The sequence below is a fragment of the Engystomops pustulosus genome, chromosome 11, assembly GCF_040894005.1.
Source record: "Engystomops pustulosus chromosome 11, aEngPut4.maternal, whole genome shotgun sequence".
Classification (NCBI taxonomy): domain Eukaryota; kingdom Metazoa; phylum Chordata; class Amphibia; order Anura; family Leptodactylidae; genus Engystomops; species Engystomops pustulosus.
In genome coordinates, this window is record NC_092421.1 from 22068610 (window position 1) to 22094145 (window position 25536).

Here is a 25536-nt window from a genome sequence, read left to right on the forward strand (position 1 = left end):
TAAATGTGCTCATTGTTGTATCATTATGTCAGATCATCATCTGGAGGTACGGGGCGTAGTGAGAAAATATACAAGGGGAAAATGTATGGGGAAAGATTTATCAAAAGTCTCTTGGAGCAGAACTGTTCTAGTTGTCCATGGCAACCAATCAGAGCCCAGCTTTTATTGTCCAACAGCTGTTTATAAAATGAAAGCTGAGCTCTGATTGGTTTCCATGGGTGACTAGAACGATTTTACCCCAGAAACTTGATGATAAATCTCCCCCTATGTGTGTGTGTATGGCCAGTATGGACATTATATAGTATTGGCTTATATCATGCAGCTTCTTGCATCCAAACTCCATGCAAAGTTTCCAGGAATTCGGAAAATTGTCCAGTCACGTGCAAACACAAAAGTGTATTCATGCTGTGACACACATTGCTGATCACAGGGACGGTCACTGATGACTTCCAGTCCAAGGCCACCAATGGTTGGATCTTTAAGGGGTTTGTCAAGTGCAGGGGGAAAAAATTATTTTTTTAATAAATGGCTTTTATTTAAAAAATAGATAACGAGTGCAAACATATAATTGGCACAGGATTGGTGAGGTGAGTCGCATTTTGGGGATCAACTAAGCATCGGAAAGAAATGGAGGGGGGGGGGGTGTGAATGAGATGGGGAGGATTAGGAAGAGTATTTTGAAAGGGATGGGAATTTGAGGTCCCACTTAGTGCCTCTCACTTTATTTGTGGATCACATGTGCATCTAAAATCTGAGAATATAAATACAGTATAATGATGAACCTACTACGCCCTGGAGCAGTTCAGCTAAATAAGTAACCCTTGAGCTTTCCAAAAAAATTAAGTACACCAATGGTTAAATGGTATTCATGTAACACGTGATGCCTAAAGGACACAGGAACATTGGTTTTCGCCATGTGCGATCCATTTGATGACACATTACTTTCAATGGGGTCAGGCACCTGAACAGTTCCGTGCCTGACCCTCCCCCCCCCCCCCCCATATAGATTGTGAACCCTCACGGGTCCTCGTCCTCCTTCTTGTCTCCTGATCACTGTAGTTTTGTCTTAATGTAATGTATGTGACCCCCTTACTGATTGTACAGCACCATGGAATTAATGGTGCTCTATAAATTAAAAACTGTAGAAAACTCAGCAGCTCCTATTCCTGCTCGTGTTTATGTCTTGGGCCTTTCCATAGAAGTCTATGGGAATGTGAAAAATGTGGATGACATTAAAGGTATTGTCCATGTTACTGCATAACTGTACTGGATTATAGCACCTATGACTGGCAGAACCAATACCTAAAGTGTAGCAGTTATGTATAAAGAAGACCAATTTTTAGATATGCATAATATGGAGTAATATTATTTTAGTCACTAGTATTAAAGAAAATCTACCATCAAAATCCATCATGATAAACCAGGGACATTACTCATAGATCCAGGCACAGTGACTGTAGTAATCTTCTTATATTTGTTATCCATGGCCTCCTTCCTTCTGTAATCAACTTTTATAATTATGCTAACGAAGGGTTCCTGTAAGTGTTACTGGAGTCCCCCCCGTGCTGCAGCTTTATAGACTGTTACACTGTCTCCTCCCCCTGCTACCTCAGCACATCCCCTTCCCTCTCTCTGATGTAATCTCACAGCAGCACAGGAGGTTTTAGCATACAGTAGGAGGTGGAAATGCTCCTTGCTCACTGTAATAGCCTGTGAATCTAAGGCACGGAGAGGCTCTGTTAAAACCCCACCCTAGTTATCATTAGCATAATTATAAAAGTTGATTTTAGAGGGAAGGAGATTATCACAGTTACAGTACCTGGATCTATCACAAAGATTTATCATAAGGGATCTTGATGGTAAATTTCCTTTAACTTACTGTTTTACATCAAACATCACATCACGCCATGTCTTGTATATATCTTCATGTGGTCATTAGTGGGAGTTAAAACAAGCAATATTACACAACATCAACATTTTCTTTAACACGGTTAGCCTTCAGATTACAGGAGTAAAGGAGGACCAGGTAAATCACTCGTACCTGCGTGGAATAGGACGCACACAAATCTAGCTGCTATTCATTGATGTCATTGAAGGACAAACTGCATGCAGGTTTCTCATCTCTATGCTGGGTACCTTCTGGTGACACGATCTGAGGGGACAATGTCAAGTTCCGAGATTGCCTGCTGGATTTTGCGAGTTTCTTCAGTTCGCTGGCAATAGAAATGCCTTTCCTCTTATCATCTTTTGCTGCCTGCAGAGAAACATCTGTATGTGAGACGTACATTCGCCTTATCAGGCCTGGAAGTGTTATCTACACCGCGTTCTATACTTCGCCAGATTCTGAAATCCTCCAGGTGAGACAAATTTACCGCTCCTACATCTGGTTGTATCTCCAGCTATTATATTCTGACTATTACATCTCTGACTTGTGAGCTGTATCTGCTTCTGAGCAAATCCACTTGTGTTATTAGGCTCACACCAATGGACCATAGCACTCTTCAGCAAATCTATGAGGTCAAAGAGCGACACAGATTCACATTTCAACCTTCACAAAGTTATATTTAACAGAGTAATCCGATCTTCAAAGTAAAAGGCACAAGAGAGTGACAAGGCAGAGCAGGTGCCTGGCAGGTTGGCCAGAAAATGTACCCGTCTGCAACGCGGACATTTAATCCCACATACCGGAAACTATACAGACATCCTCTCTGAAATGTAAGATGGTGATAAAATTTCAACAAATTTCACCCCCGGCCTATAGGATCACAGACAGACAGGAGGAGGCTTGTACCTGGACCTGCTCCTTCAACTTAAGGATGAATTTCCCTGCTCCTTTCCATTTGCTTTGTGCCTGGAACACGCACTCCTGGTCGGAGAGGACCCTCTGCAATGTTTTTGTGGTGGATGATTTCTTGTTGGAGGAATCTTTGGTCACTTCTTCCAGAAGAACGTAGTCGCCTGGGTTGGGATTGTTCAGAATGGTGTAGGAGTACTTGGCTTTGCTGAGGGCCTGTAAAAAGTGGGAAATTGGTAATAAATGTAGCATGACAATTTACTGATATCCTTACACATTGGATCATATATGGCTGTGGTACCAGGCTGCGGCAAAACTCAAAAATAAAAATCTAACTGACTGGTTCCCTCTAAAGAGGGCAATAGAAGCAAGGGGTCATGCTGCAAGAAAGGGGTAATATGTGCAGAGGGGGGCATTTTGTAAGAATAGGGGGAAAAATTAGGGCACAGCTGCAGGAAAGGGAACAATACAAGCATGGCATACAGGGAGTTACCGTGGGGCGTGCAAACATATATTTTTGGCTCTGAAACAAGTACACCAGCCCCCCACCCTCTGGTCCCTGGAGAAAATCTGTGCTCGCAGCCAGTCCTGGTCAAAAAAAGGTTGGGGTCTAGAGATTTATGCCGTCACGTTATGCACAATACCTGCTGGATAACATCCTGTGCTGTACTGAATCGTAACGCCCGAATCACAGTGCGGGGCTGTTCTGGAGATACATCGTGCACCTGGACAAAGAAGCTGTCATCATCACCAGTGACCGGCTCCTTCTCTTCCTTTTCTTCCACATGAATATTTTTGTCATTTAGATTCTAAAATAAAAAAATATTTATAAAAATGTTGTGTTACAACATCCAACCATATGAAACTTCCTGGTATATGGGTCCATTCTATACATTAAAGGGAATGTATCCACTGTTTGGACATATGGTGTTCTGTCAGCCTAGGGATCCACATCCCATAACCTAGTGTGCGCCATCATTTTTTAATTTTTTTGGTCAGCCATCTTCCGATTCAATGATGGGTAAAACTATGGTACACACGAATGGATGACTCCGATTCATGGCAGTTACTATACATCTTATTATGCTATTTTAGAGAATTGAAGGTACCAGATCTGATTCTTATCCACCAATTGGAGCAGTAATGAGTCGTCCAGCGATCCCAAATACTTTCAGTGACCTGCCTAGGACTGCAACTCTCTCCCCTTTGGGCGGTGGCACACGTGGCGTTTTGAACCATCCGTTAAAGCAGTCCGTTAAAAAACGCTTCCGTTTTTACCAATTATCTTAACTAAAACGGGTCGAAAACGCAAGCGGTTTTAAACGGACTGCTTAAAAACGCGCCAAAAATGGGTTAAAAATGCCACGTGTGCCGCCAGCCTAAGGCCTCTTGCTACTTACTGCCCACACATGGTATAACCATTGGTTATGAATCTCTCCTACACTCCACGGGAATCTAGCATTATTATTATGACAATTTTTACTGACAGGTTCCCTTTAATGACTGCGCCCCTTTTCTTATATTATTGTTCTTAAACCCTCTGCAAGAGGAACTGTTAGAAACCGTAAGGCTTCTTATTTCTGTATAATTCCAGTAATAAAAAAATTTAAAGGAAAAAAAAAAACTTTCAGTTTCTCTTAAAGGGAACCTTTATTATAAAAAACACTTTAGCTTTGTGCACACATTTCTCTATGGGGACATGAGGGAGCCAGTAAAAGGACTAGTGATGACCGGTTCCCTTTAAGACCCCATAAGTTATAATAATAAGTAATATCTCTTAAACTTTGTTCTCTATACACTTGTTTCTCCAATGCCTTCCCTAGTCATTGCTGCCAAACTCTTATCTCCCACACACACACTATTTGATCATTTTTCCACACCAAGCAAAAAAAAATCCTTAAAAAAAAAAACATACCTCTTCTTGGGTCTTGAGAATAATTCTTCCCACGTAGCCTTCTTCTGGAAACCAGCTATTGAGGATCTGCAGGACGTCTTCTTCTGGGCCCAGCACTCTCTGGAATGGCAGCTTCTTGCATTCATTCTTGTCTTTTGATATAAAACATTTCTCCTCCATTAAGAAATAGTCTTTGCTGGTTTCACGTCTGTTTTTAGTCGCCAGAATCTACAAAGAATCCACAAAATTTTGTATGGTTTAGACACTGTCTCTGCACGTGATATTGTGTATTAAGTTCCCCACTGGCTAATATTTGTAACTCTCATTCATTTTACCAAATACATATATGTTTTGCTATTATCTCTTGGAATATGCCATGATGATAAGTTGGATTCCAGGATAGGCTCTTTTAATTTAGTTTCTGGTGCAGATTTTGATACAAAAGTTTTAGCCAGGAGTAAATTCAGCAAGAAAGAGCAGAAAATATAAAAAAAACCCTCCCACGTGTGTCTCCTGCCTTAAAGGGACACTTACTCATAGGTCCTTTCTTCTAAAATCAACTTTTATAATGGTCCTAATGAGCCACAAGGGCTCCTGGGGGTGTTACCTGAGCACCTCTGTGCTTCAGCTTCGTAGGCTGTTACACTGTGCAGGAGCAATACTTTGCTGATGAAATTGCTGTATGGGCACGGTGATAAATAAGTGGGTTTTTGGCTTCAGTTTGGGCACTGGACCTCTTAAAGGTTCTCCATTATTGGTGTAGGAGATGCCGCAGACAATGAATGTTACTGACTTCATGGAGATGAGCCAAAAACACCACAACCTGCAGTTGACTTGATATTAAACCCATATTAAAAATAAATGTATTTTTATTCTATTCCTATCTGCACATGTGACCAGTAGTAACGTGACTGTACACGGAGGCACCGGGGGGAACATGATAAAGAGTAGGACAGAAGTTCACATACAGAACACAATGTGGGGCTTGACTATATAAGGTAAAAGGAGAATAGAAACAATAGGACAAATCGACTGGCAGTGCACAATACGAGGCGCACAAGCGATGTTACTGTGTGGCTATTGTGGTAACAATCTCAAGACGCGGAAACTCTGTGTAATACCCTGAGAATGTCACATACAGGGAAGCTGCTCCTAGATCCAACAGATCATCTGCACTGTACGAACATGTGCAAATAATGTGACCGATACACAACACAACGAGAAGGAGGGAAGTTTATCCTCGGAATCCTACAAGTTGGCAGGAACATGAAGAACGCATCACAGTCCTCGGAGACGATGGATGCTTTTATCCCAGAACACAGGAAAACTCCTTTCTAACATTGAAAATATTTGGGAAAATATATAAAAAATTCAATATTTTGGAGATAGTAGAGATTGCTCTTCCTGTCTGCTCCTACTGATGTGCGCCCTGTGGAGTTATCATCCTGGCATTTCACACCAGACGTTGGTGCCAATGTGTCCTGGCAACAAAGCCAACAAAGTATAAAGCAGTAGAGAGGGTTTCATTTTAAGTTTCAAAGTGACTTTGTACAAGGGCCCTGCTGGGACAGAACATGAACAGAACCTATTTATACTTTTTATTTTTTTTTATAGTTTTGAAATCTCTAAACTTTTTAACATCCACTAAAACGCCATCCACTAGTGACTGTGCTGTACTGAGTGGGTGCACATAGAGATAACATGAGATAGGATACAACATAATACTGCCATACTGTGCACATAGGAACCTATACTCTATAAAGGTACAGACATTCCTCATCTCTCTTCTGCAGAATTCAATGGAAGTAACAAAAGTAGCAAACATAACAAACCAACACAGAGACTTGTATCTCAGGGACAAAACATTGGGGGTCATTTACTAAGGGCCCGATTCGTGTTTTCCCGACGTGTTACCCGAATATTTCCGATTTGTGCCGATTTTCCCTGAATTGCCCCGGGATTTTGGCGCACGCGATCGGATTTTGGAGCATCGGCGCTGTCATGCGCGCGGCGGAAATCGGGGGGCGTGGTCGAATGAAAACCCGACGGATTCGGAAAAACTGCCGCATTTAAAAAACAAAAAGTGTCACAAGACTTGCACTTACCTTCACCAGGAATAGGGTGGTGTACTTGAGTGCATTCCAGCGGGCCTCGGGGAACTTCAGCGCAGCAGCGCCACCTGGTGGACGTCGGAGTGAATCCCGGCTGGACCCGAATCCACCGCAGAGAACGCGCCACTGGATCGCGAATGGACCGGGTAAGTAAATCTGCCCCTGTGTGTCACTTATGCAGGAGTGGATTAAGACCACCATGGGCCCTGTATGAATATTATAGACCCTACAAAGACTGGAATCACTTCCTACATATCGTCCTAGGATCAGCTTCTTGGGGAATGGAGGATGACTTCTTTCTGCTTTCAATCTGCAGTTTCAGGGCCTTTGAAGGACCTTCAAGGGTCCTGAAATGGCTCATGTGTACATGCATATTGAAAGGAAGAACAGGTATATGAGGATTTTATGGTTGAAGTTCCTTCATACTATAAAATTTGGTGGTGGTTTGGGTAGCCATGGGTCCCGAGCTACTGCCCAAACCACCTATACAGGAAAATGTTACGTCTGCCAGCCTGCATCCCACTATCATATGCCAGTACCTCTCATCTCAGTGACCTATCTATAGATAGGACCAATGTTTGGACCACAATTCCCAAAGAAATGTTAACAGCACTGAGAATGATTACATATGTCCCACATGGTATATTACATTCTCACTTTATGGCGACGTTATATACCGTATTAGATTTACAGCACCGTTACCATACTAGGTCCCTCTGATAACATGATCAGTTGTCATCCATCATATACTTACTGCTAAAAATGTGAACTTACTTGATCCAGCAGTTGTTTTGCTGTCGTCCCAGAACTTATACTGAATATAGAGAATGGTTCTGGACCAGGAATTCCATGAACCGTGACTTTGAACGTGGACGCTGCCCTTCTTTCTTCTGAGCTAAAAACCTTTACAAGCAAATACAGAATAATATTAATTTTATATAGAATAATATATATTTAAATTTGCTAATAGATCAGAGGTTGTAGAATATAGACAAGTGCCAGTATGAGAATTATTTATATGTATCTGATCACTGATGGTCCTGAAGATGTAATGACTTATTAGCATTTTACAAACACATAAACTTCAGTATAAAATTAATACTATATATCAAAACAGGAATATAGAAGCTTAAAATGGAACTCTGATTCCTTAATGATTTTTTACCAAATTGTCATTTGTGATTCACACTTTAAAAGCTAACGGAACAATGCCCATACTGCTCGCCCATTCCTTTCTTGAGATATGGCATTTTCTGTTCTGAAGCAACTTGTCAGAAATCCTCCTTAGCAGCAAAGTGGGAGAGACTAACCTCCTGCATCTGCTGTGAAATTAAGGAGGCTCACAGTTCCCATGATGCCTTGCATTTTCTCATTAAGTAATTTAGCCATAAATACAGTGGGATTATTACACTGCTCAGTGTACATACAGGATGTATATAGTGGCTAGCATTGCAGCCTTCATCACTGAGAGAAAGTGGAAGCATGCAATAAGTAGTCGAAACCAGCAGCAAAATAGTTACATGAAGTGTGCTGTGCTGCTAACTAAGGGTTTACAACTTGTAGAAAGTGTCCAGAAAGCTGAAGGTGGCAGAGGAGTTTTCCAGAGGAGTCTATGACACAGCTTGAGGTGCACAGAGACAGACAGAAAAAGTTTTGCAGACTCAGACTGGGGTAGAGGGATTGATAGAATAGTGAGCTACAAAGTCTCCCCTGTTCCTATGTAGGATATTTCTGTATCCACAGAGCAGCACACACACAGAGCCACGCACACAGAGCACAGTCACATGACTCCCCCCCCCTACTCCATGACCATGCTGTAAACAACACTCTGGACTCACAGAAATAAAATCAGCATAGCTGGGGGAGACTGCTACTACAGAAAGAGGCTAGCGATGGCCAGATCAGTGATGGCGAACCTTTTAGAGACCGAGTGCCCAAACTACAACCAGAATCCACTTATTTACCATGAAGTGCCAACATGGCATTTCAAGCAGTAACTTATTGCTACCTGTTCTTCAACATCATTCAATTGTATTAGCCCCCTGAGGCCACCAATACAGTTGAAAGAAGGTGGACAAATTCAGACCATCAATGTAGCTTCTCTCCAGGAAGAATGGTGGATCCAGCAGGATGACGTCCAAAGACAATGCAGTTCAGTCCACACCTTCTCACTTTTCCTGTTCTAAACAGCCAATGAAATGTCACTTAAAAGATGCTGCTCTCAGCGCTATTTTAAAGTTGCTTGGGACTACAGGAAGATTTGGTGGATTTGGTCCTGTTTGGTGAAAATGGGGCAATGGCCTGAGTGCCCACAGAGAGGGCCCTGAGTGCCACCTCTGGCACCCGTGCCGTAGGTTCGCCACCACTAGGCTAGACTAAGTAGAATATTAAGGCAAATGCTGTAGATAGCTAATCGAGATAATAGAAAAAGTTGTTCTACATGACAAGAGCTATAGATTTGTGGAAAATCAGAGTTGTGTTTTAAACCAGTCAAACACTTACTACTGGAAAGTGCACATCTTCCCTTACCAGAGATGCCGGCAGGCTGCCGCTGGGGATTTCTTCCATCCGTCTGCTATTTATGAAGAGAGTGGAGATCTCCAAAGATTCATTATGTAAGTTGCGAAGTTGTAAATGTCTGTAACCTGCAGGAATGCATACGGAACAGAAAATGTCACTATGAGAAACAAAACATTATTGTTACTTGGAGAGACTTCAGCTGAGAAACAATGAGCCATAAACTCGGAAACGCTCTTGTTGACAGATACCATTACTAAATATTTGTACGGAACAGAACATTTGTTTCTGTTCAAACTAAAATAAAGCTGGATCCAGTACATGAGTCCATCATGGCGACGGTCATTATACCAATAGCCCAATATATACATATACAGGCGGTCCCCTACTTAAGAACACCCGACTTACAGACGACTCCTAGTTATAAACGGACCTCTGGATATTGGTAATTTACTGTACTTTAGTCCTAGGCTACAATAAACATCTATAACAGGTATCACAGGTGTCTGTAATGAAGCTTTAGTGTTAATCCTGGTTCTTATGACAATCCAACATTTTTAAAATCCAATTGTCACAGAGACCAAAAAAAGTTTGCCTGAGGTTACAATAATAAAATATACAGTTCCGACTTACATACAAACTCGACTTAAGAACAAACCTATCTTGTACGTAACCCGGGGACTGCCTGTATATGCAATATTCCCATATATGAAGGTTATGAATTCAATAACATTTGGTAATAAATACATCATTGTACCCCAGGTTTTTGTCACTGTTTTTATTGTTGCCATATCAAAAAGTCCTCTACACTTGGTTCTCTAGAGCTCGTAAGCTTCAGAGGAAGGTTCTTAGAAGGCGTCTCCATGCATTATAAAATATTCTATAGCTCGGTCCCTTATGTGCTGAGCCTTTACAGTGTATACAATAGTTTTCTGGCACAGCATATGATTTGCAGCAGTCATTACCATGAATTCCGGGAAGGCTTTGGAGAAGAAAGCTTTATTCTCCAAAGAGATGTGTTAGCAGGGGAGGGTTTGTGTGGGATTTTCCTGGTGCAAAAACTGGTCAGATATAACCCAGCACTAGCTAGAATTTACATGTAAAAACATGAGCTAACGCAGCAAACATGTAGAACTGCAGTACACTTATAGACGTGGTCCCCACTCTAAAGCAGAGTTCACATCTATGCAAAATCTGTATTATATGTAGTGTTATGTTTTGAGCAAAAAGCAAAAAAAAAAATCAGTGTAGGAGTGGTCCACCAGTGTAGCAGGGGGTCCTCAGGTTGGCTCTAGTACTGAACCCCAGAACCTCTTATTTGGTTCAGTATGATCTATTACCTAGGGAATGCTGTAGGGTGGGTCTCCATGATACCGTATTTTTTGGACTATAAGGTGCACCGGACTATAAGGTGCACCATTAATAAATGCCTGCTAAAATGTCTAGGTTCATATATAAGGCGCACCGGACTATAAGACGCACCTGATTATAAAGATGAATGACCAGCAGGTGGCAGACCGGTGCACAGTTCAAGGCAGCTGTTGTCTGTAATTATGGTTCATATATAAGGCACACTGTAACAGTACAGGAAGTACTGCGCCTTATAGTCCGAAAAATACGGTAATTTTCTGGTGGGTTTAAGGTACTCCAGTCTGAAATTCTACACCATAACAGAACCTTGAGCAGAAGTTTCATGCGCAACAAACATGATGTCACCCCTAAGAGCCGGGCATGTGGGAGCACCAAGGAGTGGAGCCAAGGAATGCCTTCCGGAGGGGTTAGTAAATAATTTTCTTCCATAGAAATCCATTAAGGAAAATTGTGACCTGAATGCACCTTAAAGCGGGGTCCATCCCTCCGCTAGTGTCCCTTCTGATATGGAAGAGAATAACAGGATCCAAATACTGATGGTTATCAAAAGCAGTGGCGCAACCTGAAGCTGTTGGGCTTCAGTACAAAATATGTGCCAGGCCCCCAATTATAATGTATTATTTAGAGTACTAGTCTTCTCATATAGGAAGGGTACACCATATGGGCCTCGAAGCTTCTTGGACCCAGTTCCAACCACACCTTCTGCACCCTCTCCCCTGATCAAAACCTATTCTATTTTCATCACTTTCCATAGACTTACATTTTTAGAAAAAAAAAAAGGTCTTCCTTTATTTAAATTGGTAAAAGAGGTGCAGTAGAGTCCACTACTATGATGAGATAAGCATGAAGGTCTATGGGAACTGATGGAAACAGCAAGGCTTCTGCTGACCATCAATATGGAATTTCTGTAACTCTCCTCAATATTGGAAGAGCATAATAGAAACTTCTTTCAGATTCCAGGACTGAACTAGTTTACTGATCAATTATATGGTATTACATGGATAACATTGACAGGCAGAGGTTAAAAAGCTATTGTTTGCCTCTTATTCTTTTGGTCACTTCTAATATGGAAGAGTTTGGGAACTTTGTGTTCCCACTACAGGTTATGGATGATGGTCCTCACCAGGAGTCCTGTCTTGCTATCACTATATGTTATAGATTGGAGACCTATACCACATGATCTATTTACCTATATGGCCACCTATATGGCAATAAATCACACCCCTGGTGACCCTCCAGGGCTGATCACTTGAGGAGATGTGTGGCTGCATAAAGCGTGAGATCACACAAGGTAACATTACACATAGAGTAAATGATGGATTACCTCTCTTCAGAACTTTAAGGGGAATAATTCTTTGGGCTGTTACAGCAGAACTGTTGTTTTCCACGACAGCGAAGCGGAGAAATACGAGGTCTTCAAAGTAGACGCGAAACATAAACTGTTCATTCCACATGGGGTTTAAGGTATTGCGGTGGATGGGTTTAGTTCTGAAGTGACAGCTGTCCACCGGCATCCCCAGCACATCAATCTCGATGCAAGGACTTCCTGTACTGTTACTTGGACAGACATTCTGTCCGGAGACAATCTGGAAGACGAGCAGAGTTTCAGATTTACAACATCACGAAGGTGTGGACTACCTAATATAGATGAAGGAGAGAGATGTTGTCGGGTCTTAACTGAATGGGTAATCTCACTGGTTCATAGAAAATAGAATCCGGAAACCAATTGGTAAATAACGCTCATTTTTGTACGCATCTAATAATGTTCCTTGTATTGTATACATCACATGTCCAACATTTGTCATTCTTAAAGGGCTATTCCAATTAGAAAAAGCTAACAACTATCTAATGCATGTAAAAACCCTGAAATTGGGTCTTGAGACATGTCCATACCCAACCTTTTGGTTGATTTATATCAGGGACCCAAGGAATCTTGTGATTGTTTATGGTCCCAGTCGTTGGACCATAAATTTTTTTGGTGAAATAAATAGTAATGAATAATCATAAAATTAAAGACTTATACGATATTTAGCCAAATAATTAGCCAAACAATTACAATAATTACAAACTGCTAAATCCATAGGACTTAATATGCATACTTTGACGTTCTAATGCCCCCTTAGTTAAATGAATTGGCCACACTTGAGTAAGGGTAAGTATAATCCCCTAAAACGGTCACTCATATTGTACTCACCCTGAAAATCTTTCCCTTTTGTCTGCAGGAACGGTAGGTCATGTGACCCACCGGCAGCAGGACTTCCTGTCTCCCTGCCTCGCTTCCTGTGGATCAAGGGAAGCACTCAATACTCCAAAAACGTAACGTCACAGGAAGTCCCGAAAGTGTCTGCTGGTGGGTCTGGTGGTCCCACAGACTGCAGAAAAACTTTACCAGCCGAAGTATATTTATGGTGCACTTATCCTGGTCAACCCATTTAAGGGCACATTTACAGTAATATATCATCTTGATTGATAGTTAATCTGCCTGCATGTATCAAAGTAGCCATTTTACTACTTTGGATTAAAAAAAACGTGTTTGAAAGATAAGATATCAAGTCTACAATTGCGTTGACTTGCTACAGATAAGAAACGAATTATTAATAATAAAGTGAATGTGCGGTTTTTATTTGCGCCTGGCCAGTCATTGGGGTGTGTGCTACTTCTCTCCTTGACAGTAATATTAACAGTGAGTGAAAGTTACTAGAGGAAAATACTTAACAGAGCAAAATAATTACAGAGAAACTCTCCTATTAAACACATCATTCCCTCCAAGCACAATGTATAGATAAAAATCGGGAAATTTATGGCTGCTATTTAGGTAGACTAAGCTGTGTGTGAAGTGTTTAGAACTGAGAAGCTTGAGTCGCAGATGTGTTTTGTTACAGTATCAGACATGAAGTGGCCAGAGTAAAGCTATCAAACAATTCTTACGGTTAATGAGTATATTGCCGGCTCCATGCTCTCCAACTCGCGGTCAAGTGGTGAGAACGACTGATACATCGGGCAGCCTTTATCCCACAATACTGGCGGCTTCAAAACATAACCACATCCACCATTGGCTTCAAACATGGCCGCATTCAATTGTAAGGGGAGGTCTGAAAGAGAAAACCCAATGAATTTCAAAATAGTAGATAACCACATTCATCGAAAACATAAGTGACATATCACAGTATCAGCACAAACTTTTAGAGAAAATTTTCGATGACTATACGCCCGATGAAGCATTTAATAGGAGTGTGATGGTTTTATCCAATATAATGAAAGATCTCTGGAAGAATGATACTCTTCTAATAAATACTGATTGGTTTGTAAACAGGCTGCAAAAATGGCTCCTAGTAGCAGTTTTTATCTCTCTGTTGACAAGGAAGATCCATATTCTAGTCAAACTCTGGATTTCTTTCTGCTCTTAGAGTTTGGTTACACAGCTCTGAACAGTGATTTTTGTTGAGCAGGATTTTGGTTGAACCTTCCATCTTCTCTACATCAGTACACAGTTGAGCAGGATTCCTTTTTAAGTTCGGGTGCGTCTCGCGTGACCTGGACATATTGCTCTATCGATGGCTGTGCAGTCAATCCAGCACATTGACGTCCCTACCTACTAGCCATGTTTGTGATAGGTCGGGGGTGTCCCAATCCAGTAATATGTCAAAGTTGTGGGACGCACCAGAACCCTAAACCCTGGTCCACTCAACTCTAAAACTTTTATAATTTTTACTCTCTCCTTGGCTACAGTACAGTTTGAGCAGTATATAAAAGAAGTGTTTCTGCTCCTGTCTCTTACTTTCAGCTGGATAAGGAAAACATGGATCTGTATTTGAAGTCTCTTACATTACCAGCTGTATATATATAGCAGTTGAGCTGTGTGCATACAGTGGTCTGGTTAAACCTTGGCTAAGAATCAGAAGAGTGACACCAGAATAGTAGGGCTAGGGGTGCACCAGCCACAAGGCAAAGTGAACCTCTCACCTCAGGTGGCACCACATGCAGCAAGTTGGGGAGCAGCATTAGGGGCGCAGTCACCTGCTACAAAGCATGACCTTACACTAAAAAAATAGTGTCTCTACACACCCAATGTCAATACACTGCATGAAGAAACCACCAACTTAAAAAGAAATTGATATATTTCTAATCAATGGGGTGGAGGGAGCGCCATTTTATAGCTCACCCCAGGCAGCAGAGAGTTTAGGTTCACCCCTGAGTAGGGCACCAGGTATTTTAACTACACATTATTCATTTATGGTGGAATTATTATTGTGCACTGAATGGTCGCTTTATTCCGAAAATTACTTAATACTCACAACGGTCGACAAAATGTTACACACATAACAGCAGGCATTATAGATTTTAAAGAGCAGCGCAGCAGTGCACAGACTATTCCCATATACCTTCTACCATGCCTGGTGGGTGAAGGTAAAATTGGGCAATTTTCTCCGTGTGGGACATTGACTAGCGCTGGTCTAAGCATGACTCAACAATGATGGCAATCTGCCAGACGCATAACCAGAATATTTAGTTCCCATTAGAAGCAGTTTTAGAACCATGGTGCTGGATCTGTGCATTCTAAGGATACAAGGCAGGCTACAAAATAGGTCAAGGGATGTTTTTTAAAATTATTTTTTAAAACAAATAATTCTCATTCGTGGTCTCTCAAGAAAAAAAAATTGTCACTACCACATCATTGCTATAAAAATCATATTGCCACATATCTTTAATACATACAGTAATTTTTAAGAGGATATTTTAATAGTGATAATATCCACAATATGTGCACTTGCACTGTCCTTCCAGGAGTAGCAGGGGCTAGACTTAGACTACAATGCACAGTCAGGGATGTCCTCGATAACCACTGTGTCTGACATGCATCCCTGGAAAAAATCTTAATAAATAAAATCCATCAGTAATCCTGCTGTTAGGGAATGTACAACCAGGGGCAAAGGTAAGAGCAGGCACGGACAGTAAGCCCTAACATTAGACTCGCCTAACTGACCCTACCTACTCGCTGATCCTGCCCTAGACAATAGGGGACAACTGTCCAACACTCTTTTCCTGCGCCAAAACGAAAACATTAAGTTGAAAACAGGACAAAACAAAACATAAGAGGTTTTACTTTGTGAAAATATGAAAGAAAACAAAGAAGACTACTGAGTAAGAGGCCAGAGGAAGGTCAGAACGCAAGCACAGGTCAGGAAATCCCAAATACGGAAGTCAAAAAGCACTAGCAATCCTGTGGATAAACAATCCTCTTGTGGGATTGTAAGGCTCCTAGTCCTGCAAGAACTTGGACCTGTCACCTGACATCTAGGTTAAACAGAAAGCAAACTAGCAAGGGGAAAAAATGTGTGAATGGGGAATACATCTGTGCATCACCACTAGCCTAAGTGTCAGCAACCCATAACTAAATCCACAGAAGGCAGATGTGTGTGCTAGAATCCAATTAAGACAGCCAGGAGTGAAATAGGGCAGTGCCCAGACTAGTGCAAGACAGGATGCTAATAATAGTCAGCGGTGCTTCTTCTGCCCTACTTTACAGACACAGGATAAGGGTAAAGCTCAACCAGGCACAGATGTTACACTATAACTCTGCTCCAAAAATTAGATCTACATGAGCTCATCGCTAGCATAGATGTCCGTTATCATTGCCACCAATAATGATAAATCTGTCAGAGGCTGATAGCTCTTCTGCCATCACAATGTGTAAAAAATTATTTGTTAAATGATAAATGACCATCTAGTCTGCCTGGGGAAAGACTGGGGAACAGGAGGTCGTTTAATAGATATGAAGAGGTAGATGGGTCCACACCAGAATAAGCAACCCAATTGATGACCAAGCAATGAAAGTTCATCCCACAATGAAAAATACATGGCCAATCGAAGGCATTTCACTAAATGTCGGACAGATTTACCTCCCTTCTTTGCAGGACCTTCATTTTTGGGAGAAAAGGAGTACAGGTGTCGTCAGTGTAGTTTTTTTCACCTCTATTAGAGGTACATGGGTTTTAGTATTTTTAGGTCAATGTATATTTCTATCTCACAGGGTTCACTTGATGTACATCACATTTCCAGTAAAATACTACAATTTACAATAAAAACACCTTTGAACCGTCACAGTGATAATATTTATAGGTCAGGCTATAGGATAATAATAACACAGAAAATGAGACGGGCACCTGTTGGGTTCAAGAAGAGTAAAGTTTACGTTAAAAAGAAAAGTGATGTGAAACCCTGTCTGACTAGTAAAACAAGCAGTGAGAAGCCTTCTAGTTCACAGGGAATTCCAAGAATGAGGATCAAAGCTCCTCTGCACCATTCACACAGATCCAGATGTGAACATATACAGAGGTTAGCCATATACTAGAGGCACAGATCACGTGCCATGAATGCTTAAATAAGAGGGGGGAAAAAAGCATGGGAAAAGGAACCATTCCACCTCCGATTGAGATTCTGACATCACTGGGCCGCTTGGAAGCGGGCCACCAAAAACAAACATGAGAACTTCTCATTTATGAGGTTTAGCAAGGCGATTTAATATAAGTACACCTTATAAACTGTGCCTCACATATTGTCATATCACAGTCATACACTCAGATTCCTGCAAAGCAGGCTAGAAGTAGGAGATCGAGTAGGTTATAAAAACTACTATACATGTATAAGGAGGCCCCAAAGCTGAAAAGGGCTCACTCTGCCTAGTGTGGGTTCTCAATAATTAAAGGGAAACTGTCACAAGATTTTACTATATTAAACTACTACCCCCCCTAAGGTAGGGAATGTAATGTCCTTACAAAAATTCCATCTCCTGTGTGAAATCTCACCCATATACATATAAAAATAAATCATTACACCCATCATTACTATGGTAACAGAGCAAGACAGTGGGGCACATTTACTAAGGGTCCATGGATCGCGATTCTGTCGGGTTTTCCAGAATATTTCCGTTTTGCCCCGGGTTTTTGGTGCACACGATCGGATTGTGGCGCATTGGCGCCGGCATGCACGCTACAGAAATCGGGGGGCGTGGCCCTTGGACAACCCGACAGATACTAAAAAATACGCTGAATTTAAAAAACGAAATGTGTCGCAAGATTACGCACACATGCACCAGGAAGAAGAATGTGAACTCCGGCGACCTCGGCGCAGCACTGATTCATGCAGGAACTCGGACGCACGACTTTAGTGAATCGCGCCGAACCCGAATACGCGGGATCGCTACAGGACCAGGTAAGTAAATCTGCCCCAGTGTGTTAGATCATCACTGGGAGCAGAGCATAAGAGGGAGGACCTGTTATTGTAAACTGAGGGCTCACGGGAGTTGTAGTATCCTGTGGTAACTATCTTGGAGATAACTCCACCTACTTTAGAAAACCCATAACATTTTGTGAATCATAAGAGCAAGCTATTTAAGCTTTATGTAGTCATTGAGTTTGTTTTAATAAATTTATAGCATTATGGGTTTTTATCTGTCGAAACCCCACACCAGAGGAAATGACCTGCTAACTAGCCTCACAGACCTGAAATGCCACAGTTTGCTTATTCTGTGTCATTTGTTTTACATCACAAGTAGCAGAGAAAATAGATACGTACAGGAATTGCACAGATTATATTACATCAGAAAATTTCTTAATTTTTCCCTAAGAAATCCCAGCCTCCTAAAAATAATAAGTGTTTTGTCCAGAGCTTGGGTAAATGGCCTGATGTTGAACTGATAATAGAAGATCATGCAAGTTCCAAGCATGTTCATGAAATGAGGCCCCCAGGTGTCTGCATAAAAACCATAGACAGCTAAAACTATACAGAAATTTACTGGGTCTCATGTGTAGAAGTGATGGAACAATGTTTGACAAGGTTTCAAATAGGTTTTGTAATTTCCGGATGTTTCCCAGCTAACATCTTCTTAAATCGAATGCCAAAATGTGAGCCAATATCATATATGAAGGTAGAGATGACCTAATACTGGGCAGCTGCAGACCTGCTAGTCACACAAGTCTACAGAGCAGATTGAAGCAGAATAGTGAGACAGAGGTACAAATATGCCAAACTATGTACACAGACCGTATACAGTTTCTTTATGATCTACCAAGATGGGATACATTAGTAATGTAACAAGCCAAATGTGAGAAATCTTGCCTTGGCTTTTTTTTGAGTCTTTTAAGAGAGGGGGTAAATGAGTTGGATTGGACTTTTTGTAAGAATTCAAAACAGCAGTTTTCATTTTAATCAACTGCAGAAGGGGGTGGAGCTAAACCTATGTATTTAAAAAATTTGAATCTGGCCCCTGTGGCATTTGAATAGAGTTTTGAAACTCCATTCAAACGAGATGGGGAGGAGCTTGTTCCCGATTGCATACAGTATATGTTTTCTGAATAAAACGCTTGTGATTGTTAGCGGGCACCTCGTGCAAAGCAAGTAGTGCTCAAGCTCCTCCCCTCTGTGTTTGAATTGCGTTTCACAACACAATTCAAATGCCTGACTCCACCCAAAATCATTTGTTAACATGCTGAGGATTCTAAATTATAGTTTGCGTTGTCCACCTATTACAAAATTGAACATATTTTTGCCCAAAAGTGCTCCTCTGACCATGGGTAGTAAATACTATTACAATGAAGCTCCATTCATTTCTATACAGCGAAGCTGAAATACACCCATTGTACTTAGTACTTCATTAGTATCCATAAGCAGTTGACTTACCATCAGTCTGATAATTTAGTGCAACCAATTGTATCCCGTGAAGCCAGAAAATAAGCGGATGAGGATTGGACGAGTCAATACGTGTAGCAGCCGGATAGGTCCTTAGTAGCTGATAGGACGTGTGCTGAATCAGCTTCTGTGAGTAGCGTCGGCACAGGCGCTTGGCAGCATTTTCATTCAGCGACGATATGTGGTAGCACCTGGGGGTTCGGATGATGGCGCTCAATGACGTACTTGGGTTGAACGGCGGTGAACACGGCTCCTCCCAGCTCTGCCGGGTTTCAGTTGTACCTGCAGACAATATATGTTAGCATAAAAAGGCTCAACCTATGGATACAAATGTGAAGCAATAACCCGTAGGCAAGGAATTTATATCATGGAGTAAATAATAATATAATGTGTTATCAGATACAGCATCAGTCCAATTATTAAGTCAGAATGGAATATACACACGCATTACCTTTTCCAGATGTTTTGGCCAGTGTCGTTGGTTCCCCGGGGCTTGTTCTACCAGGATTGTTGCCAAAAATTGACTTCCTGCCTCGTCTGTCCTTTCCTCTGCCAGATCCACATGGGTTTAATGTTGAGAGGCCTGTTCCCATAAAATGAAGACTAATGAACCAAACAAGCAGACCAAGAGGGCACGACATTTTCCGTGGCCTTTGTGGAAGACGTTTTATGGAAATTAACCTGCTGGTCATGCTCTACACTACATCCATATCTTCTACATGAAGTTTACTTCTCCAGCAGGCCAAGACAAATAGACACTTCTCAGCAGACTACAGAGAATACGAGGGGGATCTTAACTTGACTTATCAACTTGCTATTGTTATCCATTCATGTAGAAATAATGGACAAAATATAACATTTTCAACAAAAATGGCCGATCCCAAAAGAGTGTTCCAATGCCTTGGAAAAAGACCTCGCTGAAAGTAGATTTATTATTATGGATGCAAATATAGGTTTTTTTTAGGATACTATCCAGAAAATAAACATCAGAAAGAAAAGGGAAGTCAATCCAGAGGGAATACAAGACATAGATCTTAAGGTGCGGATGCTTTTGATAACATGAGCTTCGCACAAGGTAAAGTTCCGGTGTCTTCTGTGTGACACAGGCAGCTGTGTATTATATCATTGGTGTCGCACTGTATATACAAAATATTTCAATTGGGGGCACTGTATAAAAGAAAAAAATAATTTGATGCACTGTAGATATTTATATACTGAGCTTGGTCCTAGTGCTATATTTCTGTGTGGGGCCAAGTTTTGGATCTGTATTTATGTTCCGAGCATTGTTCTGGTGCAGTATTTACAGCATGTATGGAGCCTCACTCTGTTGCCGTATCTATGTATCAAGCCAAGGTCTGCTGCTGCATTTCTGTAAAGAGCCCAGCTCAGATGCTGTATTTTTGTAAGGATCCAAATTCTAATGCTGTATTTCTGTACTCAGGTCTGGTACTGCATTTATACACAGAGCTTGGTTCTGGTAATGTATTTAAATAATGAGTTTTGTTCTAGTTCTGTATCAAAGATAGTTTGATAGCGGTGTTTCTGCACAAAGCTACCATTGCAACTAAAACTTTAACCATTTCCCTGCCCTCATTACTCAAGAGTAACTAAGGACTAACTCCTCCCTCATCTGAGGCTTTAGTACTTGGACCTAATGAAGGGGTCGGGTCTTCCAAGAAACGTGTAGTCCACAAATATATATTTTTATACAATAAATGCCTTTATGATCCAAAATTCAGCCTGAGAAGCACGTCTATTTCTCCCCCGACCTTTCAAACCCTATATGGATACAATCATCTACAAATCCAATCTGTATTGGATATTGTATTAGATATAGAGTGATATAAATTTATGTACAGAGCCCATTTCTAGTGCTATATTTATTTATGTGCCACGTTTAGTTATGGTGCTGTATTTGTGCACTAAGCGTAGTTCTGGTGTTGTATTTTTGTACCAAGCTTATTTCTGGTGCTGTATTTTTGTACCAAGCTTATTTCTGTTGCTGTATTTTTGTACCAAGCTTATTTCTGGTGCTGCATTTTTGTAATAAGCTTGGTTTTAGTGCTGTATATTTGTAATAAGCTTGGTTTTAGTGCTGTATATTTGTAATAAGCTTGATTTTGGTGCTGTGTTAATATACCGAATTATTATAATTCATTTGGGATATGCCCAGTACTATAATATAGGGACCCTTTCCATATTTAAATAAAATATGTATATGTATATGCTTTCTCAGGGAGCATGTGCTGCATTCACCATAATTAATCCAGAACAAGTGTATTTATTATAACTAATTTGGTTATGGGGGCAGTGTTTATGTTGGGCACTTTTTTGAGATCCAAACTGACCTGGGTTTGCAGCACTAAATATCATGGCCACTTGTCATGATAGATTTTATAGTTAAAGTTTCAGCACAGCTATGTGTACACATGCCTAGATTTGCTTCCAATTCTTTCTCCAAGACAGAACCACTCACACTTTTAGGAACAACCCATTTGGAAATGTAAAATCTTCACAGACTGACAATTCTGGCTTTGCCAAGTTTTCATTTTAGAGGATTAGCTGCCATGACCCCACCATTAATTCTCAGATGTAGTAGGAAACCACATCCTGTGAATGGATACTTTGCTGCTTTAAACATAGTAATGTGAAGTAAACTATAGGTTCTATAAATGGTTTGCGCATTTAATATGGATGTGTGCACCAAGATAGAGATCCAAAACCCCAAAATACAAAAACGCTGTGCACCACTCTTGGTTATCATGCAATTTTGATATATGTTGACAAACCGTGTAACAGGACGTTCCGGCCCCTTGAGCCTTTGTCAAATGCTCTGAGGTCTGTATGGTGTCAGTAAAATGACGCTCCATGTAGTAGTGCAGCGTGTAGTGTATGGCATTGTATATGGCCATACACAACGTTCAGCTGCACTACTACAGGGAGCGCCCTTTTACTGACTCCATACAGACATCGGTGTATTTGGCAAAGGCTCAGGGGGACGAAACGTCTTGTTACTATACTAGACTTGTAGATTGGCATGTCCTTAAGAAGTTTGATATTAACCGATCTGTATTGAGAGCGTCAGGCTATATATGGAGGAACAATTTTAGTAAATAAGGTCCATGGGGGGGAATTTCTCATACAATGGCGCTTGTGCCAGGTTTCATCTGGCATAGTTTTCCGTGCCGACCCACTTCCCCATTGGTGGCGCTGCTCCACGCCCACATGGAATGGTGGTGGCTTAGCAGCTAAAATAATCAGAATTTCTTGCAGTGCACAAAAAATTATGATGATTGAAATTGGCATAGAACCACTGAAAATTAACCCCCATGTGTATATGTGTTTATGCGTTTAAAGGAGGAATAACAGAGGAACAGCACTATTAACATTTAGAAGAAAAAGTCTTGCTATGTAATAGGCAGCAGTCTCCAAAAGTGCTGGTGAGAACAGAAAACTTTGCAATATACTTTAATGAAGTAAAAAGCGTCTTTGTTCCTTGTTTTGCTCCTTCCTTCTCCTGTAGTGAGCAGTATTTCTGGAAGCCTTGGCGCAGCAGAGAGATAAGGAGAAGAGGGTAAAAATTAACTCCTTACATAAGTAGAGAATTTTTTTTTGAGGGTTCAGCTCTCTGAGGTGATTAGTCTATCCAGGGACTGTCTATAAGGAGTTAAATCATTAGACATTTTATCAGCTTCTGCTCATCAACAGAACGGTACGGAGCAGAAAGCAGATTTATACACAGTGCTAAAAGCAAGAAGAAAGGCAAACGGGGAAAAGACCACAGGATCTTTTTTTTTTATATAAAGTGTGCTACAAAATTTAGTATAAATCTTGACTATAGACTTATGCAATTTTGTTAAACGTTTATTCACGCTTTAAATATTTAGCATTTCAGGGGAGCAATCAGATCATCTTTACCTCCATACTGAAAAATTACATTTACACAGGTCCTGACTTTATAAAACACTTATCTCTCTTGCTATATCTTTTATAGTAAATGTCTATGGATCAGTTTTTATTGGCAATGTGGTTTTGATGTTGTACTATTACTACTGAAATCTACGCATAAGCTGACAATTGTGTGTACTGTATTTTTCGGACTATAAGGCGCACAAAATATCCTTTGATTTTCTCATCAATAGTCCAGTGCGCTTATACATGAACCGTACTTACAGACAACAGCTGCCTTGAACTGTGCACAGGTCTGCCACCTGCTGGTCATTCATCCTTATAATCAGGTGCGCCTTATAATCCGGTGCGCCTTATATATGAATGTAGACGGTTTAGCAGGCATTTATTGATGGTGCGGCTTATACTCCGGTGCGCCTTATAGTCCGAAAAATACTGTAACTATTCTCCGGTCAAAGGCAATGATTGGACAACATGAATTTGTAGGAACACACTTTCCAACTCATGACACCCAGTTGTCAATTTATTACTATTTTGGCAAGAAAAGCACAGGAAGGTCACAGTGCAGAGAGATCTTAGGTGGTCCAGAACAATTTACTACACAGAGAAGAGGTGACAGCAGGTCACTTCTAATTTTACAAATTGTTTTTTGTCATTTGGAAAAAGTAACATCCTAATATGAAATACGAAGAAACAAACATCACTTGGCGAGCCCATAAAACGCAACATTTAAAACCATTACACTAATTACGTCTAAATATTTGTATACAGTCAAGGACAAATAAGCCAAGGCCATTAAGTAATCGCGCACCACTTCTCTCCAAACACAGTGTCCATGCTTTTATCCAATTTGGATATCTTCTGTGTATATTTGTATTGGTCTCGACATGTAGAATTCTTGTTGTTTTTGCGCTCGTTTATTTACCTAATTGCTAATAAGATGTGCTCATACCTAAATGGGACTAATCTAAACTAAGCATGCAGCGCTTCATACGCTTCAAAAGAAGATGTTGAGAGTGAATATTTATTGATCTGGCCTAGAGCCGTACAACCTCGAGTCTGCGATGAACCCGCTTGCCAAGGAACAAGACAGATTATTGAACTTACCAGGAAATTTCACAGCTTGGCAATAGATGATAAGGTCTGATAGTTCGGGGGCAATTTGTCTACTTTCTTTCTTGTTCTGAGGGAGATAAAACTCTTCATCCAGTTCCATGTCATAGACCTGGACAAAACAATCAATGCCTCATGTCAAATGAGAACGTTTATCGGGTTCCTCCAGAGAAGCCAACTAGAGTCTACCAACAGCTACAAGTGGTCGATACGGGCAGGTTTAATCCTCTACTTTTTTTACACGTACCTTTCCTTTGTTGCCAGCGATGCTGCCATCAGTTTTCTTGATTCTCTTAGGAGCTTCCTCATTGTACTCAAACTGTAGTTTATCACTGCATTGTTTTGTTTCAGGGCGATCATCGAGTATATTATCTGCAATGACATCAATATGCAGGTGAGATGGACAACATCAAGGCAATGTCCTTTTGTATACTTGGTAATGTTGGAGTCACATTTGGGAACATGCATAGACGTCAGTAAGCACCAAAATAGCACAGTCCAGTTACATTCTAATGCAAAGTGCATAAAATATAGAAAGTGCTGAATCCAGCATTGGAAAGTGGGACAAAAGGCAAAATAGTCATACTGTTGTTCCATTACCAATGATGGTCCCCAAACTGCCTGCCATCAAGTAAAGGTTGCCAAATATACTGTATCAGACTATAAGACACACCCCATATTCAGTCATGCAAAAAACTAAGCATATATTTATATATATATATATATATATATATATATATATATATATATATATGACACCAATTAAAAATTCACTGGTGGTCACACACACACAAAGCTCAGCTCCACCCATTTCACTCACACAGAGCTCAGCTCCACCCAATTCACTCACACAGAGCTCAGCTCCACCCATTTCACTCACACAGAGCTCAGCTCCACCCATTTCACTCACACAGAGCTCAGCTCCACCCATTTCACTCACACAGAGCTCAGCTCCACCCATTTCACTCACACAGAGCTCAGCTCCACCCATTTCACTCACACAGAGCTCAGCTCCACCCATTTCACTCACACAGAGCTCAGCTCCACCCATTTCACTCACACAGAGCTCAGCTCCACCCATTTCACTCACACAGAGCTCAGCTCCACCCATTTCACTCACACAGAGCTCAGCTCCACCC

At 41.0% G+C, this 25536-nt stretch overlaps 1 protein-coding gene across 7 annotated transcripts in view; it reads right to left on the reverse strand.

Annotated features, from left to right (window-relative positions):
* The window catches only part of PLCE1 (phospholipase C epsilon 1), a 200452-nt gene that overhangs the window by 1869 nt on the left and 173047 nt on the right, over positions 1 to 25536 (reverse strand). For 5 of the 7 annotated variants that reach the window (XM_072129841.1, XM_072129840.1, XM_072129842.1 and 2 more), the window contains 12 exons: positions 24645 to 24769; positions 24392 to 24509; positions 19827 to 19958; positions 19367 to 19657; positions 13616 to 13779; positions 12012 to 12273; positions 9329 to 9444; positions 7574 to 7702; positions 4710 to 4916; positions 3439 to 3603; positions 2792 to 3010; positions 2137 to 2254 (listed from right to left, as the gene is read on the reverse strand). In XM_072129841.1, coding sequence (XP_071985942.1) covers positions 2137 to 2254; positions 2792 to 3010; positions 3439 to 3603; positions 4710 to 4916; positions 7574 to 7702; positions 9329 to 9444; positions 12012 to 12273; positions 13616 to 13779; positions 19367 to 19657; positions 19827 to 19958; positions 24392 to 24509; positions 24645 to 24769 — 2046 coding nt within the window. Of the gene's footprint in view, positions 1 to 2041; positions 2255 to 2791; positions 3011 to 3438; positions 3604 to 4709; positions 4917 to 7573; positions 7703 to 9328; positions 9445 to 12011; positions 12274 to 13615; positions 13780 to 19366; positions 19658 to 19826; positions 19959 to 24391; positions 24510 to 24644; positions 24770 to 25536 lie in introns of all 7 variants that reach the window. The other 2 variants (XM_072129844.1, XM_072129843.1) reach the window with 1 other exon arrangement.